The following is a 22,370-nucleotide window of genomic DNA, read 5'->3' as shown; positions in this document are numbered from 1 at the left end:
CAGGGGAGCTTTCTTGGGGTAGGGATGAAGAGGAGGAAACCCCCGCTCATCCTGTGGTGTAGACAGCAGTGAATTGGAGGGGAAAGGCAGCTCTTAAGACATTTTATTGTGAATCATCTAGGTTCTTTAGCATCCCAAGACATTTACATTATGGACCTGAACTATTTTTAAATTACAGTTCTCATGATTGATAGGTTGTATTCATTTGGCTGTCCCGGCTTTTTGGGACTGAAAGTTCTTGGCTTGAACAGTATAAGTATTTCATATACATTATCCTTCTCGGTACTGTTAGTAATAAGATTTGTCTAAAACTCCAATCATGGGAAAGAGCAGAAGGAACTTGGCGTCAGCCCCCCTCTGCTGCCAACCTGTGCTATGGCCTGTCCTCCTCACTGTGCTGAGAGGATCACGGCAGGGACCCCCATGGTCCTGCCAGCCTGAAGGTGCTGTCACCCTAGGAACTCCACCAGTCACATCTGAGGCCTAAAGGGAACTTCCTCTTCCTGGATCAACAGCCAGGACTGGAGGTGAGCATCTATCATCTGTCAAGGAAACACTGTTTCCCAAAGAAAAGCTTTGCAGTGAAGTCTGAAAGCTCTTTTCAGAAAGCAGGAGGCCCTTTCCCACAAAACTTTAGGAAGTCATATTTTCACCAGTCACTTCCCGGACCAAGTCCAGCTCTGCTGAACTCCCTGAATGTCATGCTTTGACTACTTCAGGCTTTCCACTGAAGTACTACAAAATCATTTTTTAAAGAGAAATATAGAAATGCTATGCCAAAAAAGGGGGCAGATGGGGCACCTGGGTAGCTTCGTTGGGTAAGTGTTCGACTCTTGATTTCAGCTCAGGTTATGGTCTCAGGGTCGTGAGATCGAGCCCTGGGTCGGGCTCCGCGCTGGGTGCGGAGTCTGCTTAAGCTTATCTCTCTCCTTCTTTCTCTGCCCCTCCCCTGCTCACATGTGCTCTCTCCCTAAAAAAAAAAAAAAAGTCAGGAGCCAGGTCTATGAACTCATCTTCATATTTTGCATCCTTTTTACTCACAGTGTGGCCTGTGGAGTGGCAGCAATATGACAGTCACCTGGGAGCTCGCTAGCAATGCAGAACCACAGGCCCTGCCCCACGAAGTGTTCCAAGTAGAGAGCGGTTCCCTCCCCGACCCCCTCCGCCGCCCCCCCCCCCCCCCCAAGAATTACACAGAACAGCTCCTTCGCTCTCTCTTGGGCATGAACTCACTGAGCCGAAGCAGTTACGGGTTTATTCTGTTTCAGCTCGTGTGTCTCTCTGCTTCTGTGCATTATATTATTTACTCCTAATTATGGAGCAGTTCCTTTTAATCCATTATTTTAAAATCCTTCCTAATTAAATCCTGAGGTAAAGAACCTCTCGAGGAGCCTGCAGTGGCATCCTGGGATGACAGTGACTGAAAGCAGCCCTGGGTGGTGTCCCGACGACCCTTTGTGTGCCTTAGAGAAACACACGCTTGGATTCACAGAGAGCCCTGGTGGCTGCGAAGGGCCCAGGCTCCCCTTCCCTTCCACTTTCACCATGGGGAAGAGTTTTCTCAAAAAACCAACCGAATAATCTCATCCAGTGGGGAAGGAAGTCTCTGATTTTCTACTCAGACCTGAATCCCTCATCTGGTTGGGTGGGTTGCGGTGACTAAGGAGAGCATGGACCAGGGAGGGCACATCTGTGAAGCCGCAGTTGGGACCGGATGACCGAACCTCCTGTCAGCGGGCCGCACATCCGGCGCAGCTGTGGGCTCTGGCAGCAGCCAGCCCGGCGCTTGTGGCTTAATTAGACTTTTTATCTCTACATTCGTCTGAGGACATCTGAAACCTTCAGTGTGGCCTGTCACTAATTAGGTGACTAATTAAATAGTTGGTGCTTACTTGCTGATCTCAGAGCTGAAGCCCCGAACAGGTTGGTGGTTGTCATTGTTCCGTACTGTCGGTCTCAGCCCCCTGAATGGGTGGCCATGTGCTCTCTCCGATTGTCCTTTTGGTACCTGGGCCAACACAGCACGGCGGCCTGGCCTGGAGCACATGCACTAATGTCCCCGCTTTGCCTGGGGAGCAGGCAGAGATCACCGGCGGCAGGTGGCGTCTTGCCTCTTGTTATGTGGGCATCACAGTGGGACCAGTCAGGTGGCCCGCACCGAGGCCCCAACTGTCTGGTGGCTGGGGTCGGGTGGGGGAGGTGAGGGGAGGGATAGCCCTATGTGGAGCTCAGAGGCCCAGCCTTCCCAGGCAGAAAGAGCTGACGTTCTGCCACCAGAAGATAATGACCCAGACTCCCTGGTGTTGCTAATCGCAATTGAGTTTCCTAATCTGATTCCAAGATTTAAATGTAATTAATGTTAAATGAAAAAAATCTTCATTTACTGAAATTGTCCATTCCTGCTCATTTCAGAATAACTTTTCTTATCTCCTACTGCCCACTTTGGAGACTCCCAGGACAAAAGAAAAGCAACACTCTTTGAGCAATATTAGGTCTTTTGGGGGATAAGCTTATTGTCAATTTTTTGTGTGTTTTGTGTGTGTGTGTGTGTGTGTGTGTGATTCTTTGGGGTTAAGTAGGGAATGCGTTCTTCACCATCACACAAAGTACAAACCACATATGTGGACTGAGTAATAGACTCACCCACCCTCCACCCTCTACTATCAGATCTTTTCAAATGACGATGTCAGCGCCTGTCTTGGGTTGTAGTCCTTCAAAAGCTGAACACAAAGAATTTGGGTGCAAGCAGTTTAGTTGGGGGTGATCCCAGGAAATTACCTGAACCGCAGGGTGATGAGGTGGGAAAGGGAGGGTAGTCAACAAAACCCCCAAAAAGCATTGGTCAGTGGGTCACTGGGCAACTGAGACATAATCCCATACTGGGGCCCTCGAAGACACAACAGAGAGTGGCCCCTCTTCTCATGAGGGAGGTAGAATATTTACCCACCAGTTAACATCCTTCTGGTCACATGGTCACCTTTGGCTGTTCTTGCAGCCTGTCCCTCCATCTCCCCTGGGCAGAGGATGCCCTCAGGCAGAGAGGGGCAGGAAGGCATCAGTGTGGGAGAACCTTTTGCAGGTAATGTGGGTAAGCTCCCTACCATGCCCATTTCTTTAGTTTGTTCTTTCTTTCTTTCTTAATATTCCATTGTCCTTTAGTGAAGCATGTGGGCAGAGATGAAGGCAGAGAAAAAGCGAGGCTAGATAAGGCTGTAGCAAAAGGATTTCATGGCCACCTTTCTTCCCAGGTGTTCTTGTAGCTCTGGAGAGACCCCAGGTGTACCAGAAACCTTTGCTGGGAAAAAAAACGGCCTTGAGGGACCAGTCTTGGCAAATACTTTATTTCTACTTTGGGACAGACATAAGGTTAGATCAGTAGTTTTCAAATTGTGGTCTGTGGACCAGCACTTCCGTATCACTTGGGGACCTGCTGGAGATGTGGACACTCAGGTGCTACCCTGTAAGGATTGAATTAGAAATGGGGGGGGGGGGAGCAGGGGGCAGGGATCTGTGTTCTCACATCCCTCTAGGGGGTGGGGTGCGAGAACCACTGAGTTAGGGTGTAGTGGAGAGAGTCGGTGTTCTGCCATGACTGATGGGGCCCAGGAAAATCATCCAACATCTGTGAACCTTACCATCTTCATCTGTACAACGGGGAGAGAATCCAGAATCTCTCCTCCTCACTGGCATGGGGGTTAAATCAGGTGATACATGCAAAGCATCTGGAAAAGCCTAGCACTCAAAATTTATTAGACCGACACTGCCCCACTAATTAAATCTGCATATCTAGTTCCCTTGTGGCAGCCTTGCATTGTCTCTCATAAGAGGGAAGAGACTGGGGAGGTAGAGCCTTAATATGGAAGATGCTTTCTTCCCCAAGGATTAGGGATGAATCACAGGTGTTTCCTGCCAGCGTATGTGTCTGTTCCTTGCAAGAGTTCCTGGTCTGGCAAAGACCTTCTCTTGCGGTTCAGTTAAAATGGCCACCATCTCTGGTTTAACAACACGAGGACCAAGCAAGCTGACCAACACTCTGGGGTGTTTCCATTTTGCAAAGCTGCTTGACTATGGAGAAAACTGGAGTTGTGCCCTGTCCTTTTAGCTGTCTACCCAGACTCAGGAATGTATAAATCCCTTATGCACCAAAGACTGTCATGGTCATAAGGGCCACATCTCTGGCTCCCACTGATCATCACTGCTTTATGGGCTGCCAGTGGATGTTTCTTAGGCTTTTTCATGATACTTGAATGCTTTGCAAACCTTAATCTGGACATATTTTGGGTCCTCTATTCTGCCACTAACCTCAAGTTTATTATGTAAGTCTTGGGGGCTCTGAGTGCACCTCCCCACCCCAAATCCAGGAGTTCCCTTAAATTAAAAAAAACAAGGCCAAGACAGAAATTTCAGTCTTTACTCATGTGTCTCAAATACTTAATGGGATCATATACTTCCTTCATTAAAACTTATATTAAACTCCACCTACTTTTCTTAAGCACCCAAAACCCCTGGGAGCCTCTCATTTTTCTGTGCCTAAACAGTGGTTCTCAAAATGGACCACCAACATGGACATCATTTGGGAACTTGTTAGAAATACAAATTCGCAGGTCTCACCCCAGACCTACTATATCAGAAACTTGGAGATCTCTGTTTAAACAAGTCCTCTAGGGAGTTACTTGGACATCAGTGGCACTGGTCAATACTATCTGTCCCCATCCTACTGTCCCCACCTTTCTCATTTGCAGCCTCACTCCTCAAAAGACAACGGACACCATACACTCCCAGTCACACCTCCCCGACCAGCCTCAGCTCAGAATCCACTAGTCACTTTCTTGCTTCCCCATAACACCCACCATTTGAATTGTGTTGACCGGGTGCAAGCAAATAGAAGTGGCTACGAGCACTTTGAGGGAATAAGGAGGTGTCAGACGGACACTTCCCTTACACCATTTGATATTGGGTGGGAATTTGGAGGAGGGGCCTGGAAGCCCAGGAATGGTCCTTCTGTAGGGGCGCCAGGTGGCCATCCCCTCTGGACAGTTGGAGCACTGGGAGCCACTATGTGAGACCCAGACCAGGCAAGGCCAGTTACTGGGCCCATGGCCGCTGGAGACCATGTTGATCTCTAACTGCAGTTCTCTGAAGAGCATTTCTTTCAAAGGGATAACCAGAATCCTCCCAATAAGGTACTTGGGCTTAAAAAAAAAACAAAAACAAACCTTGAATTTCCTTGTATTTTAAGAACCTGTGATGAAGAAAAATGTTGCGATCAGCTTCCTAGACATGAGGTTAATGTTGAGTAACTTTTTCTATAAGCAACAGATTGTGAAAATTCCAGACTCAACAATTCTGTACATCAAAGCTACTAGTGGGGGTGCAGGTGGAGTTGGAGGTGGTAGTTTTAAAAAGTTTCCTGGGCCCCCATTCCTGTAGCTATAATTCCCAGGCTAGGGTGGGTCCTAGGAATCTGTATGTTTAAGACTCCCCATGTAACTCTGACATGCACCTGGGTATTGTCACCATTTATGTAGACATTTTCTCAAAATTGGCAGTCTTATCCATAAGGAAACCTATTTCCCCCTATAACTGGTCATTGTAATTAACCTGTTTTTATGAGCTTGTTTTCCCAACCACATTTTCTAATTCTCAACAAATCATATAACTTCTAGGTCATATCATTACTTCAGGGCTTACCAGGCATAATTATTAACTTATCATTAAACATGACATAGCTGAAGTCATTACCCCATTATCATTGTATTTACACGCTAAATTGGACCTAGTAGAAAGCATTTCATATACTTCATGCTTAAACTATCACCATTAAGAATAAAGGTCCAACAAGATCTATCTGTCAAGCATGAGGAAACCTGACCCTATGGTGTTAATAAAGCCTTGTATCCACCAGCATTTGCTTCAAACATAAAACCCGTCCTCATCCCCACTCCCACGCCTCCAGAAGTGATCTCACTCACTGTTGAATCCCCACAATGCTTTATTCCAGTCTTAGGGACCTGACTGATTGGTGTCTTATATTTTGCCATCTCTTGCGTGCAAAGGCTTTCCAGCTGGTCTTTTGTAACTACCGTCTTGGTATTACATCTTGTATATGCTCCATGTATATAAAAATATGTTCAAAGTATAAATGTATAACATTTTTACTTCATATATATATAATCATTTCCCATACATTATAAAGCAAAATTCAATTTCATCTTAGTTTCTTTTGCCAGAACTTCCAAATTTTATTCTTCGTTCAGTGACCATTTCAAACATTACATTCGTTTTCATTTTTTTTAGTAAGGTTTATGTTTTACTTTTATGCAGAGATACACAAGCTATTCATCTGAGATCCTGAATCCCCAGACCTTCCCCCTAGTCCCTTACCTCGGGCACCACCCAACTCTCCTGATGGGTCCCTGGAGAATTCACAGAGCACCTACGTTACTCCAGGCAGGCACCCAGACCTTATTGTTGGGTTCAGTGTTGATTCTAGATTCGTTGTCCCAGGACACAAGCCTGGACTCAGGCAGATTTAAGGGACTTGCTGCTTGGTCCTTTTCTCCAGACCCCATGCTGGTTCCTACGGCAGGGGTGGGGTGGGTGGGGGGTGGGGGGTGGGGGGGGAGGCTTCCATGAATAGGAGAGCCACACAAGATGGCACCCAAGAGAAGAGAGAAAAAGGGTTAGGGAGAGAGCTTTGAACTTCTCCCTCACCCCATGAACACTCCACCCACTTTTAGAAGTGCTCAGAATCCTTAACCACACCCTCTTTGGGTCTCTCTTTCTTTGGTCTCCCCCTGGAGGTCCGAGTGTGTCATTACTGACAGCTGGGTGGCCAGGGGCAGTGCTGTTTTTACTAACACAACAAAAACGAAGGAGCCAAGGTCCTTGTCAAAAAAAAAAAATCTCTTTTGGTGATCTAAACAAAATAATATTGCCAAAGAAAGTTAAAAATTTTTTCAGGGAAAAACGGGTAGATTCTCTTAATAAATGTATCATAAATATTTTGACTCGTTTGCCTTATATTTTTCTTTTGGTATTGGAAATTCACATAACTCCCAACTTTTAAGTTCCATCTATAGCATTTCACCATGAATTTTGTGACATTGCGTGAATATCATTAAGACTGAATTAGATCTGAGTTATTCTTTGACTCCTTAAATAAGCAGTTAGGTTAAATACCTGTCTTGAGCTAGGATTTACTGTAATTTGGCAAACATTTTTGTCATTGTTGTGAACAATTCAGAAAGCAGAGATTTTAGTAAATTAAATGGTAACATTTAGATTGATGTGAGATAATTATTTTCTCTCTGCATTATCTATTTATTCAAATAAAAGCATTAATGAAAGCAGTTTATTAAATCACTGGCTTTGGTTGCCCTTGCTATGCCAAAAAAAAAAAAAAACAGGAAAAATTTAAAAATAAAAATAATAAGCATTCACTTGGCAGGCTGACAGGTTTCTATTGCCCAGAAGGGTAAGCAACATGAAAAGTTTTATGTTTCTTTTATCGTGTTCACAATAAATTGGCAATGTGACCCTCTTTATTTGAAGGATAAGGATGTTTAGACCTAATTTTGTAGCTGTCCTGAAGCATGGAATGAAACGCAATACCTTTTACTTATTTCCCTGGATACTCTAATCCCTCCCTGCTTTACAAGTATCTTTGAGCTGTTCCTCCCTTTGTATCCACAGCAACATAAAATCCCCACTGGAATTATCTGCTGTGAAAATGCAGGTGCACTTGTTTAATGTTTCATTGGCTTGAGCACTTAACTTGAACTTTTTAAAATTTTTTTCCATGACACCATGACCTTTGATTTTGGAGTAGAGGGCTCGCAGTGATGTTAGATATTGTTTATGTACATGAAGCCAACACCATTAGATCTGAGAACTGTGTTTTTTCTGTGGTCCTGCTGTTCCTGCCATTTTGTCTACTGTGTGTCCAAATCCAAGATGTACCCGGTGACTCACTGCTCTGTTTGCAGGAACTTTTAAAATATTCATTGGTCATCAAATTAAAAGTCTGAAACATTTGTTCTCCATATTTCATCCTCAGAAGAGCTAAAATCTACTAAAATTGTACATTATAAACTTTATTATCTTGGACCAATATTTTTATTATTTTTTAAAGATTTTATTTATTTATTTGACACAGAGAGAGAGAGAACACAGCAGGGAGAGCGGTAGGCAGAGGGAGAGGGAGAAACAGGCTTTCTGCTAAGCAGGGAGCCCAAGGTGGGCCTGGATCCCAGGACCCTGAGATCATGACATGAGCCGAAGGCAGATGCTTAACTGACTGAGCAATATTTTTAGATAGTTATCAATTTAAGAAATTAAATACTTGGATGTTTCTGAATCAGATTAAAAATTAAATTAAAAAAATACAAGCTTGGAGAAAAATGTGGACACATTCATATAAAGGCATGAAAGAGGCAGGGAACCTTCACTGAATAACAAGAAGATTAAAGAGGTTAGGTTAGGCCCTGATATAAGGGCCTTACATACCATGCTCACGCATATGACCTTAATGTTTTAAAGTATTTTATTTAAAATTGTTATTTATTGCAAATGTTCTATGCAGCAGGCAATATTCTAAACATTTTTACAGATACTATACCTCACAGCACCCCTATAAGGCATTAGGTTCTATTATTCCCATTTTACAGATTAGGAAACTGAGCCACAGAGAGGTTAAATAAATTGCCACTTTCCCAAGGTCAAAAGGCTAGAAGGTACTGGAGCCTGGGGTCCAACTGAGGCAATCTGACTCTTGAGCCCATGGTCTTAGCCACTCTGCTCTGCTGCTATCAAAGTGGTGAGCCAATGTGGAAACCTAAAACCAGGAATGATTGAGATTTGATTTAATTTAAAAAGAGGTTTCCAATGGCTGTGTGGAAGAAGGGCAGGAGAGAGAGACTTGTGCCAGAGAAACGCACCTGAGACTTTCTCTAGGCAAGAAGGTGAGCTATGGCAATGTGTCCCAGGAATGTCGGGCGGGGCGCATTCAAGACATTTGGACTAGGTAAAAGTGACTGGACGTGGTGACCAGTTGTGGAAAGTGAGAAAGAGGGGAGGAGTCTGAAGTTGACTCTCCAATCCCTAACTTGAGAGGTGGTTAGTTGGTCATGCCTTTGATGGAGGTAAAGGAGCAACGGAATGGGACTCCAAAGACCTGTCTTTGGACACATACTGAATTTGGAATGCCTATGGAGCAGCCCCATTAGGACTGGTAGGCATTTGGAAATTGGGTTTCAAGCTCAGAAGGAAGGTATAGTGTAAATATGTAACAGGAAGTCATGGTGGTAGGCAGCATGGCCCAGGAAGCAGGCACGAAGATTGGGAAGCTCGTGAGCAGGGATAGATGGGCAAAGGAGGAGGACCTGGTGCAAAAAACAATCATAGAAGAGAACCTTAAGATAATGTTGTCCCAGGCAGCATGTTCTATGGCTGCAGCTTTTGGCTGGGGTTTCTGTCATCGCTCCCGCCGTCCCTATTTCCTCCATTCACATCAGGAATAGCATCCTACACTTGTGAGTTCCTGGATGACTCCCCATCCCCTTCCGGTTCCTAGAACCCTGCACACACCTCTGCCTCGGTCCATTTGAACCCCATGGAGTTAGCCACCTATTACCTGCCTGGACCCTGACTGATAGAAGGATCTTCCCCCATGCCCACCTATCCTTCTTTCATGAGTCAGCATGAGTAGAGATTTCTAGTTGCCTCCCAGTATGTATGCTGCACTTTGTTCCTGGTAACAGAACCTTGGGCAATGTGGTTTTTGAAAAACCACATTTTCCAGATTCCCTTTCTACCCCATGTTTCTGTTCTGCCACATTGTTCTACCACCATTTCCAAATGCCTAGGCTGTATCACTGAGTTTCGGCCACGTAAGCAGAAATATCACATGAGAATTTTAGTCTCTTCTTAATGGGCAGCCCTTTCCACCCATTCCTCCTTCCTTCTGCCTATAATGTGGATATGGGATGTGATGTCTGGAGCTCCAGAAACCACCTTGGGCCTGAGGGGACCTTGAGAATGGAAGCCGTCTTGGAGAAACAGACAAGCAGGGCCATGGCCCCTGTTGACTGCATGATTCCACCTTATCAGCATGTACTGGTTACTTCCAGGTTTATTAAGTACAGTTGTAAGAAAAGAGTGCTGGTATAGAAATAGGGAGAGATAGGGGAGGAACATGAAGAAGAGACAGGGTTAATGGGGAGAACCTGTCTTCTGAATTAGGGGGAATGGAAGAATGCTCTTGTCGATGTTACTGGTGGTAACAAGAAGGGAAATGGGGTTGGGGGGAGCCTGGTGGCTGGTCTCTGTTTTCTTTATGATGTGGGAGATGTACTCACTTGAGAATGAGGAAAGGGGACCAGAGGGAGAACAAGAAAGGCTAAAGTAGTGACCTTGAGGACTGGATAAAAGACCAGAGCAGCCACAGTGAAGAAGGCAAAAGGAATTTAGCTAAGGTGAAAGAAAAGGAGTGGAAAGCTGGTGCCCTTATAGATAAAAATCCAGACAATGCCCCCCACTCAAAATCTTTTGGAGAAGTCCTTAATTGCACAATTGCATAATTCAGGATATTATAGTGTGGCAATTTGGCAATTTAGGAGTCATTTGATCCATGTTGTTAGATCGTTCAAATTATTCAGTGCCAAAGGGATTGTTTTTGTAGTAAAAGATATAGCTGGATAATTACTAAGCCGCCTGTTCACATAGAGCTGTAAAAACGGCCTGTATATAACTGTATTATTAGTCCAACATAAAACACATTTCCATCACATAGGCACCAAAGCCAAAATAAATTTTAACTTCATGTGGGCATAAACACGTATTATTATTTGCATTTTCTGTTAAATGGAACTAGATTAAAGACCTGTCATCAGTGTGCAAAGTAGCTGGGGTTAATTGTGACCTTTATGTTATTTGAACATATTCAAAAATTTTATTCTTATTATTAGAGGATAAGATGTGCTTGGTTTTCTTTGTATCAAATAGGAATATTCATTCTTAAATGACATGCATCCTTAGAGACTTCAGAACACAACCTTTCATAATATTTAGCTATTTTTAAATGTCAGGTGCAGTTGAGTTTTATTACATTGCTGGCCCATGCCGTTACCAAAAGTCTCCTGTTTTTAGTGGTACTTAACAGATTGTCAGTAAATTGATAGCATTTCCACGTTTGGAAAATTTCCAACTTCCTCATGGGAAAGGAGGGCAGGTTTTCCCCTTGAACCTGGTGAAGGTTTCTTTCTTGGCATTTGGTTGGTTTAAGGGGAGGTGTGAACTCAGAAGAGATTTTAGAGAGAAATATCTTTCTCACCATCCTATGAAAAGATCAACTCACCCATAAAGTTTTGCTGACTTGAGCTGGAGGGCAAATTTGCGGCAAGAGTATTTTAATACATAAGGGGAAATAGGGAGTGAGTCTTGAGCATGTCAGTCCTTAGCAGCCTCTGCTTACGTGCTTGCGTCGAGCTACCCAACATCGCTCATGGGACTGTTTAGAGGACAGCCAAGTGAATGCAGAGGGCACTGCTGGGGGTCAGAAGAGACACGGCTCTCACCTCGGGTCCTGCTGCCCGTGAGCTTCGGGACCGTGAACAAATTACCTGGTATTTTGATAATATATGAAATGCAGATAATAACAACCTGCCCCCTGCCTCTGGCACAAACCGCCTTGAAGATTAATCTCTATGATAATGTCCATGAACGTGTCTCGGGCCCTGGAAAGTCTGATGCAAATATAAAGCAGTTTTGCTTCTAAAAGCAACCTTCTAGAATTTTCTCCTAGGTGATATTTTGGTATCTGATTTGAGTAATATATATATGAGGGAAAGAGAGATCTGAAAATAATATATATATATATATATATATATCTTTTGTAGTAAATGCAAGGTGTGCCATATATATGTATGTATATATATATATATATGAAAATAATAAAGTTAATGTTGACCAGTGGGGATTAGATGATCTTTGGATCCTTGTCAACAGCTTGGTGTCTACAGGACAATGGAGACAGAGGTTAGGTGAGAAGATGCTGGAACCAGACAGCCTGGCTTCATGCCCTGCCTTCAGACTCTCCTGCTGTATAGTCTTGAGCACATCACTTTGCCTCAGTTCCACATAATAAATAGGGATATTTTTACTGACCTCATGGTATTGCTGCTTCGAGGACCAAATGAGGGACGCACAAAGCACTTGATGGTAAGCATTCAGAAGGTGTCAGCTATGGTGGTTGTGATCCCAAGCAATTCTTAGAAGTAGTCTGAAATTTGAACTGTGCATTAGTTTATATTCAGTTTTCCTCCCTCCTCCCAATGTTGGGCTTTATTTTGCTTCACTCGGAGAAGCAAATTTTAAAAAAATGAAATGGTACCTGGCATGACAGTACTGTAGCTTTGGGAAGCTTCTGCAGTTAGCTGCTCCAGAACCATCTTCCTTCTTTCATTGAAATGGTCGGTTCTGTGGGAAGGTTTGTGCAAAAAGAGTTGCTGAAAAGAAAAGTGCAACAATTGGATGACACATGAAATAAGGTTAAATGGAATTATAATTCACCAAGTCCGGCTTTACCTCCTTTTTTATGTGTTCTCTTCTCTCTCCTTAGCTCTCACCTGAAGTTTAGTAATCTCACCCTGATTTCAACCCATGGACTCCCTGGAAAAAAGCTTCTGGGCACCGAACAAAGGAAGTTTTTAGCAAGCGAGTAAGAATTCCATTTGTTTTTTCATTCTGAGGCCTAAATGTCCTCATTTGTGTGGACAACACAGTTGACCCTTGAATGACACGGGGTTATAGGGGTGCTGACCCCCATGCAGTCCAAAATCTGCAAGCAACTTTTGACTCCCCTAAATCTTAACCAGTAATATCCTACTGTTGACCAGAAGCCTTACCAATAACATAAGCAGTCAATTATTTTGTATGTTACATGTAATATATACTGTATTCTTAAAGTAAGCTAGAGAAAAGAAAATGTTACTAAGAAAATCACAAGGAAGAGAAAATACATTTACAGCCCTGTACTGTATTTACGGAGGAAAAAAAAAAAATCCATGTGTAAGTGGACCCATGCAGTTCAAACCCGTGTTGTTCAGGGGTCAACTGTAGTCGATTTCATACTGGAAAGGGAAGGGTGGCAGGCTTTTCTCCCAGAGTTCAAACTCACTTAGAACATATAAGTACAACTCTGTTAATGAGGGAATGGAGAGTTGGGCTGCCATTTTGTATTTGTGGGGGGATGTCTGCCCTCTTCCAACCTGCTGACACGGCTACCTCCTGCACTTGGCTTCCAAGTGAGACTACAGCGCAGGGAAGCTTGGTGACTGTATTTGCATCAGACCAGGTTACTCCCCCAAGGCTCAGAGTTGGGAGATGAAGACGGGGCACTTTGCTGGGGTGTGGCTCTCACACCCCTAACCCCGGGCCCTTTGTCATGAGGGGCTGATCTGCTACGACCTTCTTGCCGGTCTGGGCAAGCTTCATTGTTTGCATCCCAGTAGAATCACTCTTTGTCAACATCTGTTCTAGAAAATGCCATTTCATTATCACACAGCTGGCATTAATTTTAATTTCCTGTAGCAAAGCATGGGTACAAGAATTACTAGGCTCCTCACCTCTAGAAACAATGTCCCAATTTTTCCAACGAGGAGGAAGGAAATTGTTCCCTCTCAGGGTGTTCATTTTAGAATCCATGATGAAGAGATCTTCAAACAGTGAGAAAAACGGCCACAACTCTTTGCCAGCAGAACCAGGCTCACTTTGACCTAATATTTTCATCAGACTTTGAAATTTTATTTTTCTTGAAGGACAGCATCAGGGCAGTAAAAAAGGCATGGGTTTTGAGCCAGATAGGTGCGGATTCAGGTGGATGCCCCTATTACAAAGGGGATTTCATTTCTCTGAGCTTTGGATTTTTTGACTGTGAAAAGTGTATGATAAGCCAACCTTGCTGGAGTTTTTCTGTTAAAATTACTATAACAGCAAGTTCTGACAAAGGGTAGAGGATCAACCCTTGTGCATCCTTCCATCATTGCCTGTCTTCCAAATGACACGATTCCCAGGAAATGTTGGTCTTGTTGATTAACGTCTCATGAAGAGCAGTTTAGTCAGCTTGATGAAGGTTTCTGTCAGCCCCCATGTTAGGTATGCTACAGGAGAGAACAGCTAGCAAATGGCTTTCTGCTGGTGTGATTCAGCATGGGACCCACATGTGGCTAGGTGGAGAGTCACCTGGTGGTCCTGCTTCCGTCCTTGCCTCTCCATATTCTCAACACAATAGCCAGAGCAATGCCACACAAATATGAATCGGATCGTGTCAACTACAGAACAGCCTAGAACAGCACTGTTCAATATGGTGGCTACTAGCCACATGGGGCTATTTAAATGTAACTTCAGTAAAGTTAAATGAGATTAAAAATTCAGCTCCTCAATTACATTAGCTATATTTTGGAGTGCTCAGACAGCTCCACATGGCTAGTAGCTGCCATATCAGGTAGCACAGCTACAGAATATTTCCATCCTCACAGAAACTTCTAGAAAGTTCCAACCTAAAATCCATCCCTGTCTGCTTACTTCTTTGACTTCATCTTTTACCACTGTTACCCTTGTTTTCTCCACTCTAGCCACCATAGTCTCCTTGATGTTTCTGAAACACAGCGGGCAGGTCTCCACCTTGGAGTCTTGGCTTAAATGTCAACTTTTCACACGCCCAACACACTCCAGTCCTCCTTCCTCTGCTTTGTTTTTTTCTTGCTACAGAAATTCTTCTAAATATTTTATAATTTGCCTTTTAAGATCACGTTTATTCTTTATATTCTGAATCCTTAACCTATAATGTAAACTCTATAGAGTTTACTATAGTAAACATTAGTTTACTATAGGGAAGGGATTTTTTTTGTCTTGTTCACAGTGTGTCCCCAGCATCTGGGACAGTGCTTGGCGCACAGCAGGTAATAAATAATGTCAAACAGATGAAAGTTGCATCCAAAAGTACCTGCAAAAGTTCTCTCAATCAGGTTATGGACAGGGACTAAACAATGCAGCCAGATGCCTCTGGGTGGAAGACTCATGTTATCATAATTCTTAGAAGCCACAAATTGAAATGTAAATAGGATGTTGCCTTTCAAATGGTCCTCCTACCTCAATAAAGGAAATGATCTCTGGCCATGGATAACTAATATCTTGACATCCATAAATTTAATAATTTAAATTCCTCATTCTGAATACAAATTTTCAACTTTGCCCTAGCCAGTGTTTTGATTATTGTTGTTATTAATTTTTGAACAGCCATTTTTTTGTCTCGCCCACGTCCCCCCCCCCCCCCCCCGGCCAGTTTCTTGTAGAGGTGCTAATGACATGCTGGGATACAGCAGAAAGGAAGGCAGTGGGAGGAGAGGAGAAACCGGAAGCAGGAGAAATCCACTAATTGGACAATCAACCCTGAATAGCGAATGTTAATTGTGATGTTCCTTCTTCAGAGTGACACAGTAAATCATTTATGAAAACCTCTGAGGTTCTTTCCAGTTCTGAAGGGTTCTGATTTCATGAAGTGCATGTCTCCAGCCTGCTTGTAATTGCTCCCCTGGAGTTTGCTTGTAATTTTGCACCTAGAGCTTTGGCCTAAGTCTTCTGACCACTGGCTGTGGGGGCAAGCTGGCCACTGTGTACATGTGTCCCCTTCCAGAAATTTCCCCATCCTGCAATTCTGTTTTTTTTTTTTTCCTTATTACCTGTTTCCAGAATGTTCTATGAAGACAAACTTTCACATTAGTGTTGAGTCAGGGTCAAGCTCACTTGAGAAACCTGAAGTTTTATTGATGTTCCTTCTTTGGTTCTTTCTCTTTCTTCCAGAGAACTCTAGTGGAGGTCTTTCTCTTGTCACCAATCCATGAGACAGTCCCTGCCATGTTAGAATCCTAATGCTCATTAACTTTGCTTAGGAAATAATTCTGGAAAACTATCACCAACAGTATCCAATGGCTAATTTCACCTACCTGATGGATACATTAAGGAAGACCCAGAATGAACAGTAGTCACCTACACAGTGATACTTTAAACTGACAGATGTCACTCAGTGTAGTAACAGACTGTAAAAGCAAGCACCCCACATTCTTCAGTGCTTCCGAAGGTTCCTAAAAAAACCAGTATTCCTAATGCCAGTTCCCACGGGACAGAGCTTCAGATTTTAACTCTGAAATATGCATTCTGACATTATCAACATTACTGTCCTGCTGTCATTAAAAATAACACTGTCTTAACCTTCCCCAAATTTCCCCTGAGAACTTTTATCTTTGAGCAAACCCTCATAAGACTAATCCCTGTGAACGAACTATATTTAATTTTTCCTTATCTTGGACAACTGACAGTACCATTCCTATTATGAAGAGACGGTGTAGCAAATAAGGACAGTCCTTTGTGGGTCTCTCATGAATGTGTAAAATCAGCGAAATTTCCTGTTTTCCTTCGAGCTACCAAAATGGTTTTTTAAAAGAGAATTTCATCCCACTATCTATTATATTCTGATGACAGGCCAGTCCCTGATTTTCTTTTCTTATTAAAAAGAAATTTTCTTGTTTTTAAGTGTTGTTTCATGGAGAGATACAAAGCCCAGAGCCCCCTTCTCTTTCACAGGCCCTTATAACGGGGTCTAATGTGCATCCATTACGAGAATTCTTTTTGTGTGGTAAGAGCAGACTCATGTGTGGATCAAAAAGAAAAAATGTTCTGCCATTACCACTTCACAATCCTGTTTGCCTCCAAGGAGGGTAAACAGGATTATGCATCATTAATATTATTTAGAACAATACCCTTCACATACGCATCCCACTTGACAAAACAGCATCCTTAACGTTCTCATGTTCATCCCGTACAATGGCCAAGGCATGTGAGGAGGGCAGTTACCTCATGTCAAGAGATCAAGAAACTGAAGTATTGAAAGGGCATGCAGAGTCCCCGGGGTCCACTCTCATTGGTGACAAATCAGGGACACAGACCATGGCACAGAAAAGCCTAGATTTAAATGAAAGATGTTGGGGTGCCTGGGTGGCTCAGTCGGTTAAGCATCCCACTCAGGTCATGATCTCAGGGTCATGAGATCGAGCCCCATGTCAGGCTCCATGCTCAACTCGAAGTCTGCTTGAAATTCTTCTCTCTCCCTCTGCCCCTTCCCCCTCTCACCCTCTCTCTAAATAAATTCATTAAAAAAGTAAATGAAACACGTACTATTCTGCCATCCTATACTCTGGGTCTTTAGAACAGGATCAATAAAAGGTCATGTTCATGAGGTCAGACCTTTCAAAAAATTCTGGAAACCACCCTCATAAAACTCTTTATTTAAATAAACCTAAAGCCACCAAAACCCCACTTTTCTCACATTAGGGTAGAATGCTCAAACTCAAATGGAACCCAGAGAAGAAAACCTATCCATCTGGACCCACTGTTTGCAGAAGTACCAGTTCCCCACAAATCACCTTTGCTCTACAGAGTGAATCCCAAAAGTCTCTAGGGACTATACTCTCAGCAAACATCATTCCCTAATTGACATCTTTAAATAAAATGTGTAGTTGTTTTGGCATGAATCCATACACTAATTCTAAGAATGAGTCATTTATTGAAAAAAACATTAGCAAATATGAAGGGTTCTCAATATTCAGGACCTTGACCCCTGCCTTTGGGAATCCTCAGCAATGTCACTTTCTTCTTCCTCATTCCTTCTGAGTCTGTGGTCGACATGACAATTCAACAGCTAAAGTCAGTTTACATCCACCATGAAACAGAAGCAGAAGAAAAAGTATATATTAATGATTTCACAGAGACACAGATGCACACGCCCTCCCTGTTGTAGACTGGCCTATGCCGGGTGGAACGATTTAGCTTTAATGCGAAGATGTCAATCTGTGACTACACGTCTCATAACGAAAAATCTCCCGGTATCTAGCCGGGGTCCTGGTATACTCACGGCAAGAGCACAGACTTGGCCCACTAGGGGACTTGACCCAGCTCACCAGATGTCTAATTAATGCCCACTGTCAGCTGCTCAAATGTCACTGACGGAGCTTTTCTCTCCGTAGCCACTGTTTTCATGACAAAGATTACGCGTTGATGTCACTGTGCTCCTGGGTCAACGTGGTGGTGGGTAGAATGACTGCCATAGACCGAGCAGCCAAGCACGTGGTGCTTTCCAAAGAGGAAATCGTGCTCTACGACCATCTCATCCTTTGCACCGGGCAGCAGTACCAGGTGAGATCTCAGGGACTAACAGCCCGTGTGTGATCCGGGGCACACGTCCTCAGGGTTGGGAGCGAGCCTTCCCACCGGGACAGCTGCCACTCTCGTCATAAAAGTGCCAGAGAGGCCTGCACACACGTGAAGAGAATTATGTCCGGATCTCCTCCCGGAAATCCATTCCAAGAAAAACATTCTGCTCAAGGGTAAAAATCACAGCAAGTTGGAGAAATGTCATTCTTGAAGCTGTTGTCCAAAAGTCTAACACTTCCTGCTCCCCAGAGCAGAATCCAGACACAACTCGGCATGCGTTTGTGGTAAATTAATTTATGCCTCAAGAGGCTAACATTTGGCGGTGGTGACGGGCTCATGCGAAAGTATTTCAAACATGCGCACCTTCTGTCAACCCTTATTTTATTTTGTCTCTCAGTTATAAAACTAGGAAATGTGACTGATTGATTACTCAGTGACCATGCTTTCCATTTGGATGAAATTCTCAAACCACATTTGAGGAGAGCATTGCTGGAGACAACGGAAGCTGTTCAATGTCTTAGGGAAGCGAATTTTAATATTTTCGCTTTGCAACACACATTAGTGTTTCATATGGTTCACAAAAATAAGGCATTTCTTTGATGAAAGGAGGTTGACTTTGTAACTCCAAGTCTTTTTCTCCCGGGAACCTAGAGGGGCCTTCCCACGGTGGGTCTGTTTCTGACAAATATGGAGCAACCCGCCCCCACCCCAGGCGCTGCCATGCTTTATCTGGTACTGGGTTAGGCCATTTTGTGAATGGCGGTGGATTTGACAGGGGGAAGCGTGTGCAGGTTTTCTTCACAGAGCCCAGCCAGGAGGAGGCAGCGTGCGATGGGGGACAGACAGCTGAGCAGCTCCCAGCATTACGTACTTAATGTTCTGAGCCTTGGCTACACGTTGACATCAGCTGGAACACTTGAAATATACCCATGCCTAGGGCCCCCCCCCCCCCCCCCCGCCCAGGCTCTGTTTTAATTATTCTGGGGTGGAGCCCAGCAATTAGCATTTAAAAAAAACAACAACACTCAGATGATTCTAAGCTAAGGCTAAGAACCAGGACTTGAATTTTCTTGACCTAGAATCTCTCATCTGTACCTTAGAGCAGCACTCTCAAACCATAATGTGCACCCACAGCCCCGTTCATCTATCTCGTTAAAATGCAGATTCTGAGCAGGGGCTGGGGGGCGGCTGATACACTGCGGTTCTAAGAAGCTTCCAGGTGAGGCCAGCCCTGCTTGTGAGCGGGCCATGTTGAGTAGGGTTCAGCCTCTGAGGGATTGCTTTTCTTTCTTGTCCTCCTCCTCCTCCTCCTTGTCTTGTCCTCCTCCTCCTCCTCCTACTACCACCACTACTGCTGCTACGAAAGAAATCCACTTTTCATAGTGTAGAAAAGGATTTTTTTTTTCTGATTAAAGGATAAACACAAACTGGAGGCATACCTTATTTTGATAGTTAAGTATTCCTCTTTTTAAACATTAAACCAGGAGAAAACACCGTACACCCCTTAAGCTTGTCCCCCCACCCCCACCTGCCCCACCGAGTTCCAGCTGCTGCCTGAGATCGTGGACTTTGGAAAATGTGAGTGGAAGACCCGGCCAGCTGTCCAGAGACTCGGGCATCTGCCCATGTGTGTCCAGCTGCCCCTGCAGCTTTAGTCTGTGGCACGTTAAGCTCTTGCCCTTTTTACAATGGGAAAAATGAAATGAAGAAGTGATAAAGGGAGTTCTAATTTAATTTTTCCAGAAGGACATAAAAATTAAAGGTACATAGAGTGATACAAAAAAGGCTGCTGAATTCACTGGGGAAGGCTTCCAGTTCTTATTTATTTTCCTATCTCCTTCTCTTCAACTCTCTCATGGTTTTGTCCCAATTTTGTGATTTAGAAAAAAAAAAAATTTTAATGATGAAAATAAAGCTTAAATCCAAAGCAAGAAGGCAACCTGTTATAAAATATCATTACAAACTTTAACCTCTAAACAGACCTTTAAATGGCATGAGTCATTCTAAAATATTATGCTATATTTTTGACATCCAAATACATATCATTTAATTTTTTTTATCAGAAAAGCCATGCACAAAGTAAAAGATTAAATTGGGCTGCAGGGCTGTGTGTGAGGCAGGCTGGTCTCTACCTTCCAAGCCCTCTTTCGAGGGGCAACCACCTGGAGGCATTTCTATTGTTAGTTCCTCAGTGGTTACCCCCCAGAACACCAAATAATGTGTTTATAGAAGTTTTATCTTTGATATATCAACTCCTGACAATGCCTATGACCTTTCCATTTTGGAAGATGAAGCTTTCTCTAGCTCATATTCAGTACCCTCTAACTCCCCTCCCCACCCTGCCTACTGACTGCATTGTTTTTGTTGGTGGGCACATGCTGGTGCTCATGCACAAAGCTCTGGTATAGCTTACCACTGAGGTCCTTGGCCACTCTCCGTGGCACATGGAGAGCCATGGAGAGACAGAGAGATGCCTCCCCATGCCTGGTTTTGGGGCTTCTCAACAAGAGGAAGAATAAAAATGTGTTAACTTGCAAGGGCTCTTAAAGGGGTGATGCTCACTAGAAGCCAGCAGGTGGGGCAAGAACATCCCACCAAAGCAAGGTGGGATGTTAGTTATATTGAGCTTGATGTGGGTCAGCAATATGATGTGGGCTCCACAGAGGCTAATTACATCCTTGATGGGGTAAATAAGAGCAGGGCATCCAGAACGGTGCAGGCCCAGGTGAGAACCTGCTACAAACAGCTGAAAAGAGAGCTGTGTACACTTTGACTCTTCCCATGTAAGACCTGAGATGCACTCCCCAGTGTCTAGAACAGCGCTTACCATGAAGAGACCTCACTGAGTTTGGGATGATTAAAGGGGGAAAATAACATTCCAAGAGATGAGGTCTACATTTCCTTCCCTTGAATCTGGGCAGGCTTGTGACTGTCTTGACTGATAAGAGTACAAAGGAAGTGATGTGGTGTGACTTCTGAGGCTTGGTCAGGGGCCATGCAGGGTCTCCTTGTTCATGGCAACAGTGGCTCCTGGAGCCCTGAGAGGCCACTGAAGAAGTCCAGCTGCCTACCCTGTGATGGGCATGTTGGACATGCCATGCATGTGTTCTCCAGCTGATAGTTCCAACAGAGCCCAGCCTTCCAGCCGTTGCTGACAAAGCACCAGACACATGAGTGAAGCCATCTTGGACCCTCCACCAGCCGAATATCACCAAGTGACTTCTGTTGTTAACAGATGGAATAAAGGAATTGCCCAGCCAAACCCTACCCACATTTCTGGCCCACAAAATCATGAAAAGTAATAAAATGGTGGTGGTTGTTTAAGCCACAGTTTTGGTGTGAGTTTATTGCATAGCAAGAGACACCAGGAACAAAAGTGTAACATGGAATGAGGGAAAGGGAACCACATTTGGAAAAATCAGAGAAAGAACACACTCTTGACGATATTCCAAAATGCGTGATTCATACACACACACACACACACACACACGCATGCATGAACACACTGCAAGAACTGTTCATCCTCCTCAGTACAGTTTGATCAGCCAGCCTCTGAAATGGGCACTGGAGCCATCCGAAGAGCAGAAGCTGAGCTGAGAAGGCCACAGAATTATTAGATGAAAAGGAAGATGGGTAAGAAAGGCTTGAAATTAAATCCCTATCAAGAGACGGGACTGCTGCTGTCCAGTGTTAGAGGCTGAAGGCAAAGCACAAAGCTCCCCTGGAGGGCAAAGGGCATAAGAGACGAGAAGGTGTGATCAACATGGAGGCCACATACAGATCATTGGTTTTCCCAAAGAAGACACCCTGACAAATAGAATAGAGACAGTAAAGATATGCTAGAAGAAAATTTTCCTTACCTAACACCATATTATCCAGTTGGGCACATTCCAGGCAAAATGAAAGACAAAATTTCTCAGCCAGTTATATTCTGATGGAATATTGATTCTGTGGGAATGGTAGGGAAAAAATGCACAAATTTCAAGAGAAAAATAACAGATTACCAACCCTCCCCCGCAAATAGAACAAAAAGAAGACAGGCACCCCCAAATTACCTTTCCAGGAGGAAATGGCATAAGAACATGAAATTAGCCACACAGAAT

General features: G+C 43.8%; 1 protein-coding gene across 1 annotated transcript in view; it reads left to right on the top strand.

Annotated features, from left to right (window-relative positions):
- CFAP61 (cilia and flagella associated protein 61) overlaps positions 1–22,370 on the top strand; it is a 296,310-nt gene that overhangs the window by 180,008 nt on the left and 93,932 nt on the right. Inside the window, exons 17-18 of the mRNA XM_035006518.1 lie at positions 12,620–12,718; positions 18,081–18,249. Coding sequence (XP_034862409.1) covers positions 12,620–12,718; positions 18,081–18,249 — 268 coding nt within the window. The remainder of the gene's footprint in view (positions 1–12,619; positions 12,719–18,080; positions 18,250–22,370) is intronic.

Source organism: Mirounga leonina, unplaced genomic scaffold (assembly GCF_011800145.1).
Source record: "Mirounga leonina isolate KUSES-001 unplaced genomic scaffold, KU_Mleo_1.0 Mir_150, whole genome shotgun sequence".
NCBI classification, from domain to species: Eukaryota; Metazoa; Chordata; class Mammalia; order Carnivora; family Phocidae; genus Mirounga; species Mirounga leonina.
Note: the sequence above shows the minus strand (reverse complement) of the source record. Positions and strands in the feature narration are given on the sequence as shown.